The sequence below is a fragment of the Nerophis ophidion genome, linkage group LG07 (assembly GCF_033978795.1).
Source record: "Nerophis ophidion isolate RoL-2023_Sa linkage group LG07, RoL_Noph_v1.0, whole genome shotgun sequence".
NCBI classification, from domain to species: domain Eukaryota; kingdom Metazoa; phylum Chordata; class Actinopteri; order Syngnathiformes; family Syngnathidae; genus Nerophis; species Nerophis ophidion.
Genome location: NC_084617.1, coordinates 73,720,527 through 73,736,567, shown reverse-complemented (window position 1 = coordinate 73,736,567; position 16,041 = coordinate 73,720,527). Strand labels below are relative to the sequence as shown.

The window sequence follows — 16,041 nt, the reverse complement described above, 5'->3', positions numbered from 1 at the left end:
GGCCCTTTTTTTTTTTTTTTTTTTCCCTTCTTTGTCATGAAAAAGGGACGTTTTTGTCATGAAAAAGGGTGTTTTTTGTGGTTGGTGCACTAATTGTAAGTGTATATTGTGTTTTTTTATGTTGATTTAATAAAAAAATAAATAAAAATGTGAGTGTGAATGTTGTCTGTCTATCTGTGTTGGCCCTGCGGTGAGGTGGCGACTTGTCCAGGGTGTACCCCGCCTTCCGCCCGATTGTAGCTGAGATAGGCGCCAGCGCCCCCCGCGGCCCCGAAAGGGAATAAGCGGTAGGAAATGGATGGATGGATGGATATTATTATATTTTTTGCAAATAAAAAATTATTCTGCGGCCCGGTACTAATCGGGCCGCGGCCCGGTGGTTGGGGACCACTGCCTTGAAACGCAGTCTGGAGATGATCTAATTTCGCCTATTTGGCTTAAATATATATATATATATATATATATATATATATATATATATATATATATTTTTTTTTTCCTTCTTTGTCATGAAAAAGGGTGTTTTTTGTGGTTGGTGCGCCAATTCTAAGTGTATATTGTGTTTTTTTATGTTGATTTAATAAATAAAAAAAAAATAAAAAAAATAATTGTTATTTTTTTTTTTTCAAATAAAAAATTCTTCTGCAGCCCGGTACCAATCGGGCCACGGCCCGGTGGTTGGGGACCACTGCCTTGAAACGCAGTCTGGAGATGATCTAATTTCACCTATTTGGCTTAAAAATATATATATATATTTTTTTTTCCTTCTTTGTCATGAAAAAGGGTGGTTTTTGTGGTTGGTGCACTAATTGTAAGTGTTTATTGTGTTTTTTTATGTTGATTTAATAAAAGAAATTAAAAAAAATATATATTATTATATTTTTTACAAATAAAAAATTATTCTGCGGGCCGGTACCAATCGGGCCACGGCCCGGTGGTTGGGGACCACTGCCTTGAAACGCAGTCTGGAGATGATCTAATTTCACCTATTTGGCTTAAAAAAAAAAAAAAAAATATATATATATATATATATATATATATATTTTTTTTTTCCTTCTTTGTCATGAAAAAGGGTGGTTTTCGTGGTTGGTGCACTAATTGTAAGTGTATATTGTGTTTTTTTGATTTAATTAAAAAATATATATATATATATTATTATATTTTTTACAAATAAAAATTTCTTCTGCGGCCCGGTGGTTGGGGACCACTGCCTTGAAACGCAGTCTGGAGATGATCTAATTTCACCTATTTGGCTTAAATATATATATATATATATATATATATATATATATATATATATATATTTTTTTTTTTTCCTTCTTTGTCATGAAAAAGGGTGTTTTTTGTGGTTGGTGCACTAATTGTAAGTGTATATTGTGGTTTTTTTATATTGATTTAATAAAAAAAATACATTAAAAAAATTATTATTATTTTTTTTTTTTCAAATAAAAAATTCTTCTGCGGCCTGGTACCAATCGGGCCACGGCCCGGTGGTTGGGGACCACTGCCTTGAAACGCAGTCTGGAGATGATCTAATTCCACCTATTTGGCTTAAAAATATTTTTAGCAAAGCAGTAATTATCCATCCATCCATTCATTTTCTACCGCTCAGAAGGCGGGGTACACCCTGGACAAGTCGCCACCTCATCGCAGGGCCAACACTGATAGACAGACAACATTCTCTCTCACATTCACACACTAGTAATTATGGTATGCAAATGATGTGTTGTTGTTGAGTGGTCGGTGCTGTCTAGAGCTTGGGAGAGTAACCGTGTAATACTATACCATATCAGTAGGTGGCAGCAGATATACACCGTATTTTTCGGAATATAAGTCGCAGTTTTTTTCACAGTTTGGCCAGGGGTGCGCCTTATACTCAGGAGCGACTTATGTGTGAAATTATTACCATAAAATATCAAATAATATTATTTAGCTCCTTTACGTAAGAGACTAGACGTATAAGACTTCATGGGATTTAGCAATTAGGAGTGACAGATTGTTTGGTAAAACTATAGCACAGGGGTAGGGAACCTATGGCTCTAGAGCCAGATGTGGATCTTTGGATGACTGCATCTGGCTCTCGGATAAATCTTAGCTGACATTGCTTAACGCGATAATTATGAATAATTTCGCTGGTAATCCCAGTGCTAAAAATAACGTGCAGAATATCAAACATTCTCATGCATTTAAATCCATCCATCTGTTTAAGAAGTCGCATTAATGGTAAGAAGTATTTTATGTCACAATGGGGGGGTCGCAGTTTGCTGGCATTTAGGTAAAAACATGATTTAATTTAAACTAAAAAAAGATACAAACAAAAATCGCTCACAGCGGAGGCACAACTTGGGGCTAAGGAACAAAGCTAACGCATAAACAGACTATGAACATAAATCAAACAAAACTTACTTGGCATGGCATGAAGCACGAAACTATGGCAAGGCATGAAACAAGTCAGCACAGAGCAAGAAAAGATCACATTGACGCCAGGGCGACTGACTGGCAAAGACGAGCTTAAATACTGCCTCTGATTAGTGCTCGGGAAGCAGGTGAGCGGGCATTTTGTCGACAAAATGAGTAACCAAGGAAACAAGACAAGGGAGTGGAAAAAAAACAGGAACTTAAAGAGTCCAAAGGACAAACAGCACATGGCCAAACAAAAACATGATCAACAGACATGACATTTGATTTATTATTGGTTAGCTTCAGAATGACAATGTTATTAAAAATAATAAGAGACTTATTATACTCTAAAAATGTTGGTCTTACTTAAAAATGCACACATTTAGTTGTTTTCAGTGTTAAATAATATGATATGGCTCTCACGGAAATACATTTTGAAATATTTGGCTTCCATGGCTCTCTCAGACAAAAAGGAATATATAGCATGTTCTATATGTTCTAGTTATTTGAATGACTCTTACCATAATATGTTAGGTTAACATAGCAGTTGGTTATTTATGCCTCATATAACCTACACTTATTCAGCCTGTTGTTCACTATTCTTTATTTACTTTAAATTGCCTTTCAAATTTCTATTCTTGGTGTTGGATTTTATCAAATAAATTTCCCCCCAAAATGCGACTTATATTCCAGTGCGACTTATATATGTTTTTTTTCCCTTTTTTATTATGAATTTTCAGCAGGTGCGACTTATACTCCGGCACGACTTGTACTCCAAAAAATACGGTAATTTCTTTGTAGATGTCGGGAACAGCAGGAGGCAGAGTGCAGGTAAAAAAGGTGTTTAACGCTTAAGCTACGTCTTGTGTTAGGGTCGGCACCGACCCGTTTTAGTTTTTAAATGCATAAAAACACCACATACATTTATTGTTTTGCATCAAAGTTTTTTGAATTTGTCAGGAACCTCTTTGTCAACAAAATAAAACATTTGAATTTTTGTCACTAAATTATAAAATGCTCTGGTAGAAATGATGCCCTTGGTGTTGTTAGGGTCGGTTTCGACCCGGTTATAAAAATAAGATGATAAAGCAATAATAAGAGCCAAAACTGAACACCCTGACAGCCAGATCCTCTCCCAATCATGTGAGCTTTAGTGGATTCTCATTTTACCTTGTTATCCTGTACAAAAACAAACAAAAGACGGACACTAAAAGTGTCACTTTTTGCCACTCTGATTTTGTTTTTTTTTATTAGTTTGGGAACTAGTAATCTATTTCTCTTGGTTTCATTTGCTTGATTGGTTGTTTGTTTGATGTTGGATTTCTGTTGCTGAAGAAAATACTTTTTAGCCTTTTTCTTGAAGTAAATATATATGGGTCGAAATTGACCCCTAACACCATAGACGTTACTATAGTTAAAATTCTTAAAATGAAAAAATAAACAAAACACATTTATTTAAGAGATATGTTCTAATACCCCTTAGTAATAGTTAGGTAACACAACAACCTTTTTTTATTTATATGATTCTCTTGAGGTTCGTTTTACCATTTTTAAAAATTGAAATCGAGGGGTATGCTGACAAAATAAAGCCCAATGGCCCAAACCAAAAATATTAAAACCAATATTTTCAAGGATAAGGAAGCCTAACGAGGTAACCAAGAGATGAGAAACAAATTGGATGATAGGTAATTGTTTTTAGTGTATTTTACAGCTGATTTAAAACATGGGTCAAAACCGACCCGTTAACATAAGAAATGGTAACAGAAAGCTAACACAAGAGGAAAGTTAAACCAAAAATAAACAAAATACGAGTGCCCCTTAAGAAAAGGGATTGACGCTTAGGGAAGGCTACGCAGAACGAAATTAAAACTGAACTGGCTACAAAGTTAAAAAAAAAATTGAATGCTGGACAACAGCAAAAACTTACTGTGGAGTAAAGGTGGCGTCCACAATGTACATCCGAACATGACATGACAATCGACAACGTCCCCACAAAGAAAAGCCATTGAAGCTTAGGGAAGGCTACGCAGAACAAAATTAAACCTGAACTGGCTAAAAAGTAAAAAAAAAATTGAATGCTGGACAACAGCAAAAACTTACTGTGGAGTAAAGGCGGCGTCCACAATGTACATCCGAACATGACATGACAATCGACAACGTCCCCACAAAGACGGATAAATACGACTGAAATATTCTTGATTGCTAAAACTAAGTAGATGCGGGAAATATCGCTCAAACGAAGACAAGAAACTGCTTCAGGAAAATACCAAAAATAGAGAAAAAGCCAGCAAAATAGGAGCCAAGACAAGAACTAAAACACAACACACAGGAAAACTCCAACTAAGTCAGGGTGTGATGTGACAGGTGGTGACAGTACACCTACTTTGAGACAAGATAAGGTTATGCTTTAAAGTCGTATCCAACAATTGCGACAACGACGTTTTACTGTCAACTGAGATTTGGTTTTTAATGATTTCTGCTGGTGGTGTGCCTGCGGATTTTTTCAACGCAAAAAAATGTGCCTTGGCTCAAAAAAGGTTGAAAAACACTGCCTTAATCAGTGCAAAGCATTTTTGGTTGAAAAAATTAGATAAAGAAGTAAAATACAGCACTATTTAATCAGTTTCTGATTTATTAAATTGTATAACAGTGCAAAATATTACTCATTTGTAGTGGTCTTTCTTCAACTATTTGGAAAAAAGATATAAAAATAACTAAAAACTTGTTGAAAAATAAGCAAGTGATTCAATTATAAATTAAAGCTGCAAGCAACGACTTTTGCTGGTTTTCCCTGCCTTTACCAGTTCAACATATATTTACCTTCACGTTACCTTCCCTGCATCCTGGGGTCACACTGGTGCTTCTTTCTGTCACCCATAATGTTTGAAAAAAGGTGAGGGGTTTTTACAAAACTTTTGTTTTCAAGGGGTGATTGCTAACTTCCTGTTGATTTTTTGCTGAAGGATGTCAATTATTAAAATGTAGGTCTTAGTGAGACCTACATATTTCTACACATAGAAGTAATCATCAACTTAAAGTGCACTCTTTGGGGATTGTAATAGAGATCCATCTGGATTCATGAACTTCATTTTAAACATTTCTTCACAACAAAATAAATCTTTAACATCAATATTTATGGAACATGTCCACAAAAAAATCTAGCTGTCAACACTGAATATTGCATTGTTGCATTTCTTTTCACAGTTTATGGACTTACATTCATATTATGTTGAAGTATTGTTCAATAAATATATTTATGAAGGGTTTTTGTATTGTTTCTCTTTTTAGAATATTTTTTTAAAATCTCACGTACTTCTTGGCATACCTTCAAGTACCCTCAGGGGTACGCTTACCCCCATTTGAGAACCACTGCTCTATTCAATATGTTGGAAAAGGGGAAGGAAGAAGCAGAGCTTATTTAAGCTTTATTTATTTATTTAAGCTTATTTTAAGTCTCGTCTTAAGACCCATTTTTATTCTGTGGCTTTTAACACTACTTGAGTTGTTTTTGTGTTTTAAAATGTTGTTTTAATTGGTTTTTACCCTTTATAATCATTTTTAATCATGTTTATTTTATATTGTTTTTTGTTTTGTTTGTTTGTTTTTATTCAGTCATTGCTGGAGCTCAGGATAGTATTTGAATGTTGTTTTTAATATTGTTGTGAAGCACTTTGGAAACATTTTGTTGTTTAAATGTGCTATATAAATAAAGTGGATTGGATTGGATTGATTTTGTTCACACAATTTTTTCACAATATGCTCCATAGGTAAAAAACAATAATACATAAATAATAAATAGCAAAGTTGTAAGTGAGTTGTATTTCATTTGTTGAGATGAGTAAGATCATGTAGAAAATGAATGGATGGATGAGATAAATTCCGAATGTTTAGAATAGATTAGAATAAAATATAAAAGTACTTTATTGATCCCTGGGGGAAATTCAGCACCGCAGTTTGCTCACAATAGACAATAATAATAATAATAATAAATCATATAATATATTATTATAGCCCCGCGATGAGATGGCGTCTTGTCCAGGGTGTACACCTGCCTTCCGCCCAAATGCGGCTGAGACAGGCGCTAGCGACCCCCAAAGGGACAAGCTGTAAAAATTGGTGGATGGATGGATACATTATATACATAATGTATAATATATGAATAATATACATATATTCTACACTTAAGTGCATTATCATGTTTCTTTTGCTTTGTACTTTGTAAACACTTTAAGTTTGAAGACTTTCTTGAAGGGAATCATGTTAGTGCATTGTCTGATTTCTTTGCTTAATTCCATTCCATCATTTAATTGCACATACTGATACTACTAAAGGTCTTAAGTGTTGTACGCACGCATGATTTAAATTACATTTAAATCACATTTTAAATTAAAATTTTATCGAAGAACACATATTTTTATTTGAATAAAAGCCGGCTTCAAACATGGTTGAAAATCCCCCCCCCCCCCCCCCAAAAATAATAATAAAATAGCGCAATCACACTCGCTATAGTTTCACTACATTATTCCCACTTTACAGCAATGAGGTGGCGACTTGTCCAGAGTGTACACCGCCTTCCGCCCGATTGTAGCTGAGACAGGCGCCAGCGACCCCAAAGGGAATAAGCGGTAAAAAATGGATGGATGGATGTATAATATATGAATAATATACATATATTATACACATATTCTACACTTAAGTGCATTATCATGGTTCTTCTTAGTTGTACTTTGTAAAAAATTTAAGTTTGAAGAGTTTCTTGAAGTGAATCATATTAGTGCATTGTTTGATTTCTTTGCTTAATTCCATTCCATCATTTATTTGCACATACTGATGTACTAAATGTCTTAAGTGTTGTACGTGCGAAAACATGATTTTAATTACATTTAAATCACATTTTAAATTAAAATTTTCTCTAAGAGCACATATTTTTATTTAAATAAAACCCGGCTTCAAAGATTGTAGAAAATTCCCCCCAAAAATAATAAAACACTGTGAGGTTTGTACAATTACGCAATCACGCACGCTAATATTTTCACTATTTTATTCCCGTTTTACTGCAATGAGGTGGCAACTTGTCCAGGGTGTACACCTGCCTTCTGCCCGATTGTAGCTGAGATAGGCACCAGTGCCCCCCGCCACCCCAAAGGGAATTAGTGGTAGAAAATGGATGGATGGATACATATATTATACACATATTCTACATTTAAGTGCATTATCATGTTTTTTCTTATTTGTACTTTGTAAAAAATGTAAATCTAAAGACGTTCTTGAAGTGAATCATATTAGTACATTGTTCGATTTCTTTCCTTAATTCCATTCCATCATTTAATACCATGAATTGATTAACGTCGAAACGTTAAGAAGTTGGAAAACTTATTCGGGTGTTAACATTTAGTGGTCAATTGTACGGAATATGTACTGAACTGTGCAATCTACTAATAAAAGTATCAATCAATAATTGCACATACTGATACTACTAAAGGTGTTAAGTGTTGTACATGTGCACATATTATTTAAATTACATTTAAATCAATTTTTAAATTAATTTTTTTTATAAGAGCACATATTTTTATTTGAATAAAAGCCAGCTTCAAACGTGGTAGAAAATTCCCCCAAAAAATAACAAAATACTGTGAGGTTTGTACAATTACGCAATCACGCACGCTAATATTTTCACTATTTTATTCCCATTTTACTGTAATGAGGTGGCGACTTGTCCAGGGTGTACACCTGCCTTCTGCCCGATTGTAGCTGAGATAGGCACCAGTGCCCCCGCCACTCCAAAGTGGTATAAAATGGATGGATGGATGTATGATATATGAATAACATACATATATTATACACATATTCTACATTTAAGTGCATTATCATGGTTCTTCTTATTTGTTGTTTGTAAAAAAATTAAATTTGAAGACGTTCTTGAAGTGAATCATATTAGTACATTGTTCGATTTCTTTCCTTAATTCCATTCCGTCATTTAATACCATGAATTGATTAACGTTAAACAAGTTGAAAAACTTATTCAGGTGTTAAAATTTTGTGGTCAATTGTACGGAATATATACTGAACTGTGCAATCTACTAATAAAAGTATCAATCAATCAATCAATAATTGCACATACTGATACTACTAAAGGTGTTAAGTGTTCTACTTGTGCACATATTATTTAAATTACATTTAAATCAAATTTTAAATTAAATTTTTTTATAAGAGCACATATTTTTATTTGAATAAAAGCCGGCTTCAAACGTGGTAGAAAATTCCCCCAAAAAATAATAAAATACTGTGAGGTTTGTACAATCACGCACGCTAATATTTTCACTCTATTATTCCCATTTTACTGCGATGTGGTGGCGACTTGTCCAGGGTGTACATCTGCCTTCCGCCCGATTGCAGCTGAGATAGGCACCAGTGGCCCGCGCCACCCCAAAAGGAATTAGTGGTAGAAATGGATGGATGGATACATATATTATACTCATATTCTACATTTAAGTGCATTATCATGATTCTTCTTATTTGTTCTTTGTAAACAATTTAAATTTGAAGACGTTCTTAAAGTGAATCATATTAGTACATTGTTCGATTTCTTTCCTTAATTCCATTCCATCATTTAATACCATGAATTGATTAACGTCGAAACGTTAAGAAGTTGAAAAACTTATTCGGGTGTTAACATATAGTGGTCAATTGTACGGAATATGTACTGAACTGTGCAATCTACTAATAAAAGTATCAATCAATAATTGCACATACTGATACTACTAAAAGTGTTAAGTGTTGTACTTGTGCACATATTATTTAAATTACATTTAAATCAATTTTAAATTAAAATTTTTTATAAGAGCACATATTTTTATCTGAATAAAAGCCGGCTTCAAACGTGGTAGAAAATTCCCCCAAAAAATAACAAAATACTGTGAGGTTTGTACAATTACGCATCACGCACGCTAATATTTTCACTATTTTATTCCCACTTTAATGTTGGTTGTTTTGCAATTCCCTTACATATTTGTACAGATTCGTACTTTAAGTGTGTATATTTGTGATGTTTTGTGGTAATAAATGAGGATTTACCTTCCATTTCGCGCGTGACGGTGCTGTAGTGCATGTTGGCGCCGCTGCGCTCCTCCGCGTCCGCCTTGCGCAAAGCAACCCTCGGCGCGTCCAACGCCAAAGCCGCCGCGTTTCCTGCGTGCTCTGCGGCAAAAATCAAAGAGGCAATACTGAACGCATTCGCCCTGGGAGAGAGGGGACCACCACCGTCGTCCATAGGCCGGAAAAGTCGCCCCTTCTCCTCCCCCTCCTCCCGCTCGGCTTCCCTTGCGCGCAAGGCCGAGGATCGTGCGCCCGAAACGGACTTCTCCTCCTCACATGCCCGCAGCGGCGCTCCGTGGGTGCCGAAGTGCGCCGGAAAAGTCTCCCCGCGGCAGAAAGGCGCAGACCCCCGCACTTGCCCTCCCTGGCTGGGCTCATTTAAAAAAAAAAGTGTCCTGCTGTCAAAGCATCTCGACGACGCGCGTAAAAAAAAAAAAAAAAAAAAAAAAAAGGAGGTGGAAGGGTTTTCCTTTTTTTGTTGGTTAGGGAGAGGGAGAAAAGTTCTGCTGCGTGACGATGACGTCAGAGAGCGAGGGGAAAGATCCACGCCTCCACCCATGCGCGGGGAAGACGCGTGTGCGCGCACATGTTGGCGCCTTTTTACTTTATTAAGCGAGGACGAGCGCGTCAGACTGCAGGAATTTCAACTTCTTCTCTTCTTTTTACGCTTTAAAGCAACACGCAAGCTGCGCAGTAGAATATTGTGCACGTTTGTACTGTAAATGCGCGAATGACTGGCTCATTATTGCATGAATTATTCGGAATATGAAACTATTAATCCTATTTACGTGATTGCAAAATTGTGATTTTGCAAATAATTGTCCAACTACTTCACATTTGTGTTTGTATAGTTAATAACAATAAAGTTGCTTACATAGTTGTGTTTTACTTACGATATGAGATATAACTTTGCACTTGCAATTAATAGTTATTTACAAAAAAAAGTTAAAATTGGATGACACACTTTATTATTAGAATGAAATGATAACAACATGACATCATTTTGCAGTTGTGATTTTATGGTTGCATAAAGTAAAGTTACATGTAAAAACTTCAATTAATTACAATTAAGTTACAACTATAAGCTTTAATTTCACAGTTCTAATTTTAAAGTTAATTACAATAAAGTTGCTTACATAGTTGTGTTTTACTTACGATGTGAGATATAACTTTGCACTTGTAATTAATAGTTGTTGACAAAAAAAAGTTAAAATTGGATGACACACTTTATTATTACAATGAAATGATAACAACATGATATCAATGTTCAGTTGTGATTTTATGGTTATATAAAGTAAAGTTACATGTAAAAACTTCAATTAAATACAATTAAGTTACAACTATAAGCTTTAATTTCACAGTTATAATTGTATTAAAATGTTAAAATGAACAAAAAAGTTCAAATTGGATGACACACTTTACTATTATAATGAAATGATAACAACATGATATCATTTTGCAGTTGTGATTTTATGGTTGCATAAAGTAAAGTTACATGTATATATGTTGTAACTTAAAAACAACTCAATTAATTACAATAAAGTTACAATATGTTTTAACTACATAGTTGTGTTTTATTTACGATATGAGATATAACTTTGCACTTGTAATCAATAATTATTTTACCCAAAAAAAGTTAAAATGAGCAGTTATTTACAAAAAAGTTAAACTTGGATGACACACTTTATTATTACAATGAAATGATAACAACATGATATCAATGTTCAGTTGTGATTTTATGCGTATATAAAGTAAAGTTACATGTAAAAACTTCAATTAATTACAATTAAGTTACAACTATAAGCTTTAATTTCACAGTTATCATTTTAAAGTTAATTACAATAAAGTTACAATATGTTCTAATTACATAGTTGTGTTTTAATTACGATATGAGATCCAACTTTGCACTTGTAATCAATAGTTATTTTACACACAAAAAAAAGTTAAAATGAACAGTTATTTACAAAAAAGTTCAAATTGGATGACACACTTTATTATTACAATGAAATGATAACAACATGATATCAATGTTCAGTTGTGATTTTATGGTTGCATAAAGTAAAGTTACATGTAAAAACTACAATTAATTACAATTAAGTTACAACTATAAGCTTTAATTTCACAGTTATAATTGTATTAAAATGTTAAAATGAACAAAAAAGTTCAAATTGGATGACACACTTTATTATTACAATGAAATGATAACAACATGATATCATTTTGCAGTTGTTATTTTATGGTCGCATAAAGTAAACCCTCAATTAATTACAATAAAGTTACAATATGTTTTAACTACATAGTTGTGTTTTATTTACGATATGAGATATAACTTTGCATTTGTAATCAATAATTATTTTACAACAACAAAAAAAGTTAAAATAAGCAGTTATTTACAAAAAAGTTAAAATTGGATGACACACTTTATTATTACAATGAAATGATAACAACATGATATCAATGTTCAGTTGTGATTTTATGGTTACATAAAGTAAAGTTCCATGTAAAAACTTCAATTAATTACAATTAAGTTAGAACTACAAGCTTTAATTTCACAGTTATAATTGTATAGTTAATTACAATAAAGTTACAATATGTTCTCACTACATAGTTGTGTTTTAATTACTATATGAGATATAACTTTGCACTTGTAATTAATAGTTGTTTACAAAAAAAAGTTAAAATGAACAAAAAAGTTCAACTTGGATGACACACTTTATTATTACAATGAAATAATAACAACATGACATCAATTTGCAGTTGTGATTTCATGGTTGCATAAAGTAAAGTTACATGTATGTATGTTGTAACTTAACAACCTCAATTAATTACAATAAAATTACAACTATAAGCTTTAATTTCACAGTTATATTTGTATAGTTAATTACATTAAAGTTACAGTTCAAACTACAGTTGACTACGATATGAGATATAACTTTGCAGTTGTAGTTAATTGTTATTTACAAAAACAAGTTAAAATGAATACTTATTTACAAAAAAGTTAAAATTTATAGTTATTTACACAAAAAGTCCAAATTGGACATGCTGCAACTTGTACAGTGGTGACACACTTTATTATTACAATGAAATGATATCAACATGATAGCATTTTATAATTGTTTTTTATGGTTGCATAAAGTAAAGTTACAACTATATATGTTATAACTTCACAACTACAATTAATTACAATAAAGTTACAACTATATGCTTTAACTTTACCGTTGTATTTGTGTAGTTAATTATAATAAAGTTGCGATATGTTCCCACTGCAAAATTGTGTTTTAATCACAATATGCAGTTGTAATTAATAGTTATTTGCAAAAAAAAAAAAAAGAAGTCAAAATGAGATATTCTGCAATGATAACAACATGACGTCATTTTGCTGTTGTGATTTTATGGTTGCATAAAGTAAAGTTACAACTTTATATGTTGTAACTTCACAACTACAATTAATTACAATCTATCCATCATCGCTAATATTTTATTTCTGATGTTTTGCAAAAATTTGGCTGTGGTTTAAAACTATTGATCATAAAAAACAGTCAAATTGTTTTAATCTAAATGCTTTTTTTTGTGGTCTTTGTCCCATTTTTTATTTTTTATTTTTTTTGCATTTTAACTTTCCATGTTATTTATGTTAAATTATTGCAAAATGTTTCAGCAAGTTATTAAATTGATAGATTATTAAAAAACAACAACATAGTACGTAGCGAGTGTTAATCCCCCTTTAAAAGGCCTTATACTAATATTTTATTTTTATTAATAATAATAATAATGATAATACAGCCCAGACTTTCATGTATTGCAGCTTTTCTGAGTATGTTTTTCTTCAAAGTGACTATTTTGTGTCGAAGTTAAAGTTGTCAAATATGAAATAAGTCCTTTATATTTGCTAAATTGTATATGTTTTTGTTTTGTTTTATAGGACAAACTTATTCCCACTCACAGGGCCACATATTTTTTTTATTTTTGTATAAAGTGACTTTAACAAGAACTACATTTATTACAAACACAATATTTCGTTATCAGCTTTGCAGCTATTTTCTGGTGCCATTTTTCTACATTTTCTAAATTATATTTTTTTATTCTTATTTTATTTCTAAAATGTCCACTTCCTTTTTACACCCGTAAGGATGTTTTTAATAATAACTGAAAACACAAAGCAAATTCACAAAATGTCCCTTAAACAAACAACAATGTGACCAACAAGCAATTTAAATCGGTTCTTTCTTTCTAAAATTATTTTCAGACAAGTGATTAAAAAAAAAAAAATCTATAAAAATTTACAGTTATTGCTCAGTTTGTTATTTTATTAAAAAAAAAAAAGAAGTTGGGCCTGAGTGCGTCAAAAGGCGCGCCACGCACGGACTTGACCTCCGTGGCTTCTCAGCTTATCTCCTTTCGGCTTTGGAGTCCAACCAGAGATGCGCTTCGTTGGATATCATCCGGATGGAATCTAATTTACACGTAAAGTCATCGAATGAAGCGGAGAGGAGCGCACAGCGGGGGTCTAATTGGATAAAGCACTGCCAGGATTAACTCCTGTTTGTCTTGGATGTTTCTCCTCGGGAGCCGCGCAGCATCAACAAACTACATTTGGTTTGGACGGATAAATAAATAAATAGATAGAGAGATAGTATTAAATACATACATTTGCTATATATATATATATATATATATATATAGGTGTGTGTGTGTTAAAAACTTATACACATTTAAAAAATACAATATTTTACAATTACATAATTTAGATTTAAAAAAAAAACATATATACATATTTAATTTTGAATACTCAGTGTATTTTCTCCCCAAATATGTCTAATTTGCATCAAAGTGTTTGATTTTTGAAAGCTTTTAAAAGTAGAACATGTTCACTTAAAACGTGTACGTGTGCATATTTTATTGCAGGCAGAGTTTGGGGGAAATAACAATAATAGTAATAATGATAATAAGAACAATAGTAATACAAATATTAGTGGTATTAATAACAACAATAGTAATAATAATATTAGTAATAATAATAACAACAGTGTTAATACTAATAACAACAAAAGAAATGATAATACCAATAATAGTAATAATAATAAAAAACATAGTAATAACTATAACAACAATAGTAATAATAATGACAACAGTAATGATAATAACAACAATAGCACTAATAATTAAAAACATAGTAGTAATACTACTACTACTACTACTAATAAAAACAATAACAACAATAGCAATAATAGTAATAATAACAACAATAATAATACAAATAATAGTAATGATAATAACAATAATGATAATTATATTAATAATACAAAAACATATTAATAATACTAATAACAACAATAGTAATGTTAATAACAGTAATGACAATAATATTAATGATAAAAAAACATATTAATAATAATAATAACAACAATAGTAATAATAATGACAACAATAGTAAGAATCATAACAATAATAATAATAAGAATAGTGATAATAACAACAAAAATAATAATAACAACACTAAAAGTAATGATAATAACGATAATGAAAATATAGAAATAATCATAATAATAAAAACATAGTCATAATAATAACAACAATAGTTATAATAATGACTAAGATAGTAATAAAAATAATACTAATACTAATACTAATAAAAGCTACAGTAATAATAACAACAATAATCGTAATAATCATAAAAACAACACTAAAAGTAATGATAATAACGAAAATGAAAATATAGAAATAATAATAATAATAAAAACATAGTCATAATAATAACAACAATAGTAATAATAATGACTAAGATAGTAATAAAAATAATACTAATACTAATACTAATAAAAGCTACAGTAATAATAACAACAATAATCGTAATAATCATAAAAACATAGTAATACTAATGACAAAAATAGTAATGAATATAACAACAACAATAATAATACTAATAACAACAATAGTAATAATAATAACAATAATAGTAATAACAATAACAACAATGGTAATAATAACAACAACAATAGTAATAGCAATAATAGTAATAATAATAACAACAATAAAAATACTAATAACAACAATAATAATGATAATACATTAATAGTTATAATACAAACAATAGTAATAATACTAATAACAACAATAGTAATAATAATAACAATACTTGTAATAATAATAACAAAAGTAATAATACTAATAACTATAATATCGATTCTAACAATAATAGTAATAATAAAAAACATTAGTAATAATAACAATAATAATAACAACAACGCCATGTTTATTAGTTGTATCCACTCTGCATCCATTACAGGGGTCACCAGTGGGGTCACCAGTGGGGTCCCCAGTGGGGTCCCCCCCACATCTGTGGTCCCTTCCAGGGTTTTATTGTTGTTCCCATTGGGTTGACTTTTTTTTTATCGCCCTGATGTGGGATCTGAACCCAGGATGTCTTTGTGGCTTGTGCAGCCCTTTGAGACACTTGTGAATAAAGACTCTATAAGTAAACTTTGTATTGATTGACTGACTGAATAGCAAATAATAATGATTAGTTTTTAGATGTTACAAACACTA

General features: G+C 31.6%; 1 protein-coding gene across 2 annotated transcripts in view; it reads right to left on the bottom strand.

Moving 5' to 3' along the window:
* The window catches only part of tbx1 (T-box transcription factor 1), a 34,813-nt gene extending 24,885 nt beyond the window's left edge, over positions 1–9,928 (bottom strand). The window contains exon 1 of one of the 2 annotated variants that reach the window (XM_061907085.1): positions 9,475–9,928. In XM_061907085.1, coding sequence (XP_061763069.1) covers positions 9,475–9,670 — 196 coding nt within the window. In that variant the 5' untranslated portion in view covers positions 9,671–9,928. The remainder of the gene's footprint in view (positions 1–9,474) is intronic. The other variant, XM_061907084.1, reaches the window with a different exon arrangement.
* Positions 9,929–16,041: the final 6,113 nt, after the last annotated feature.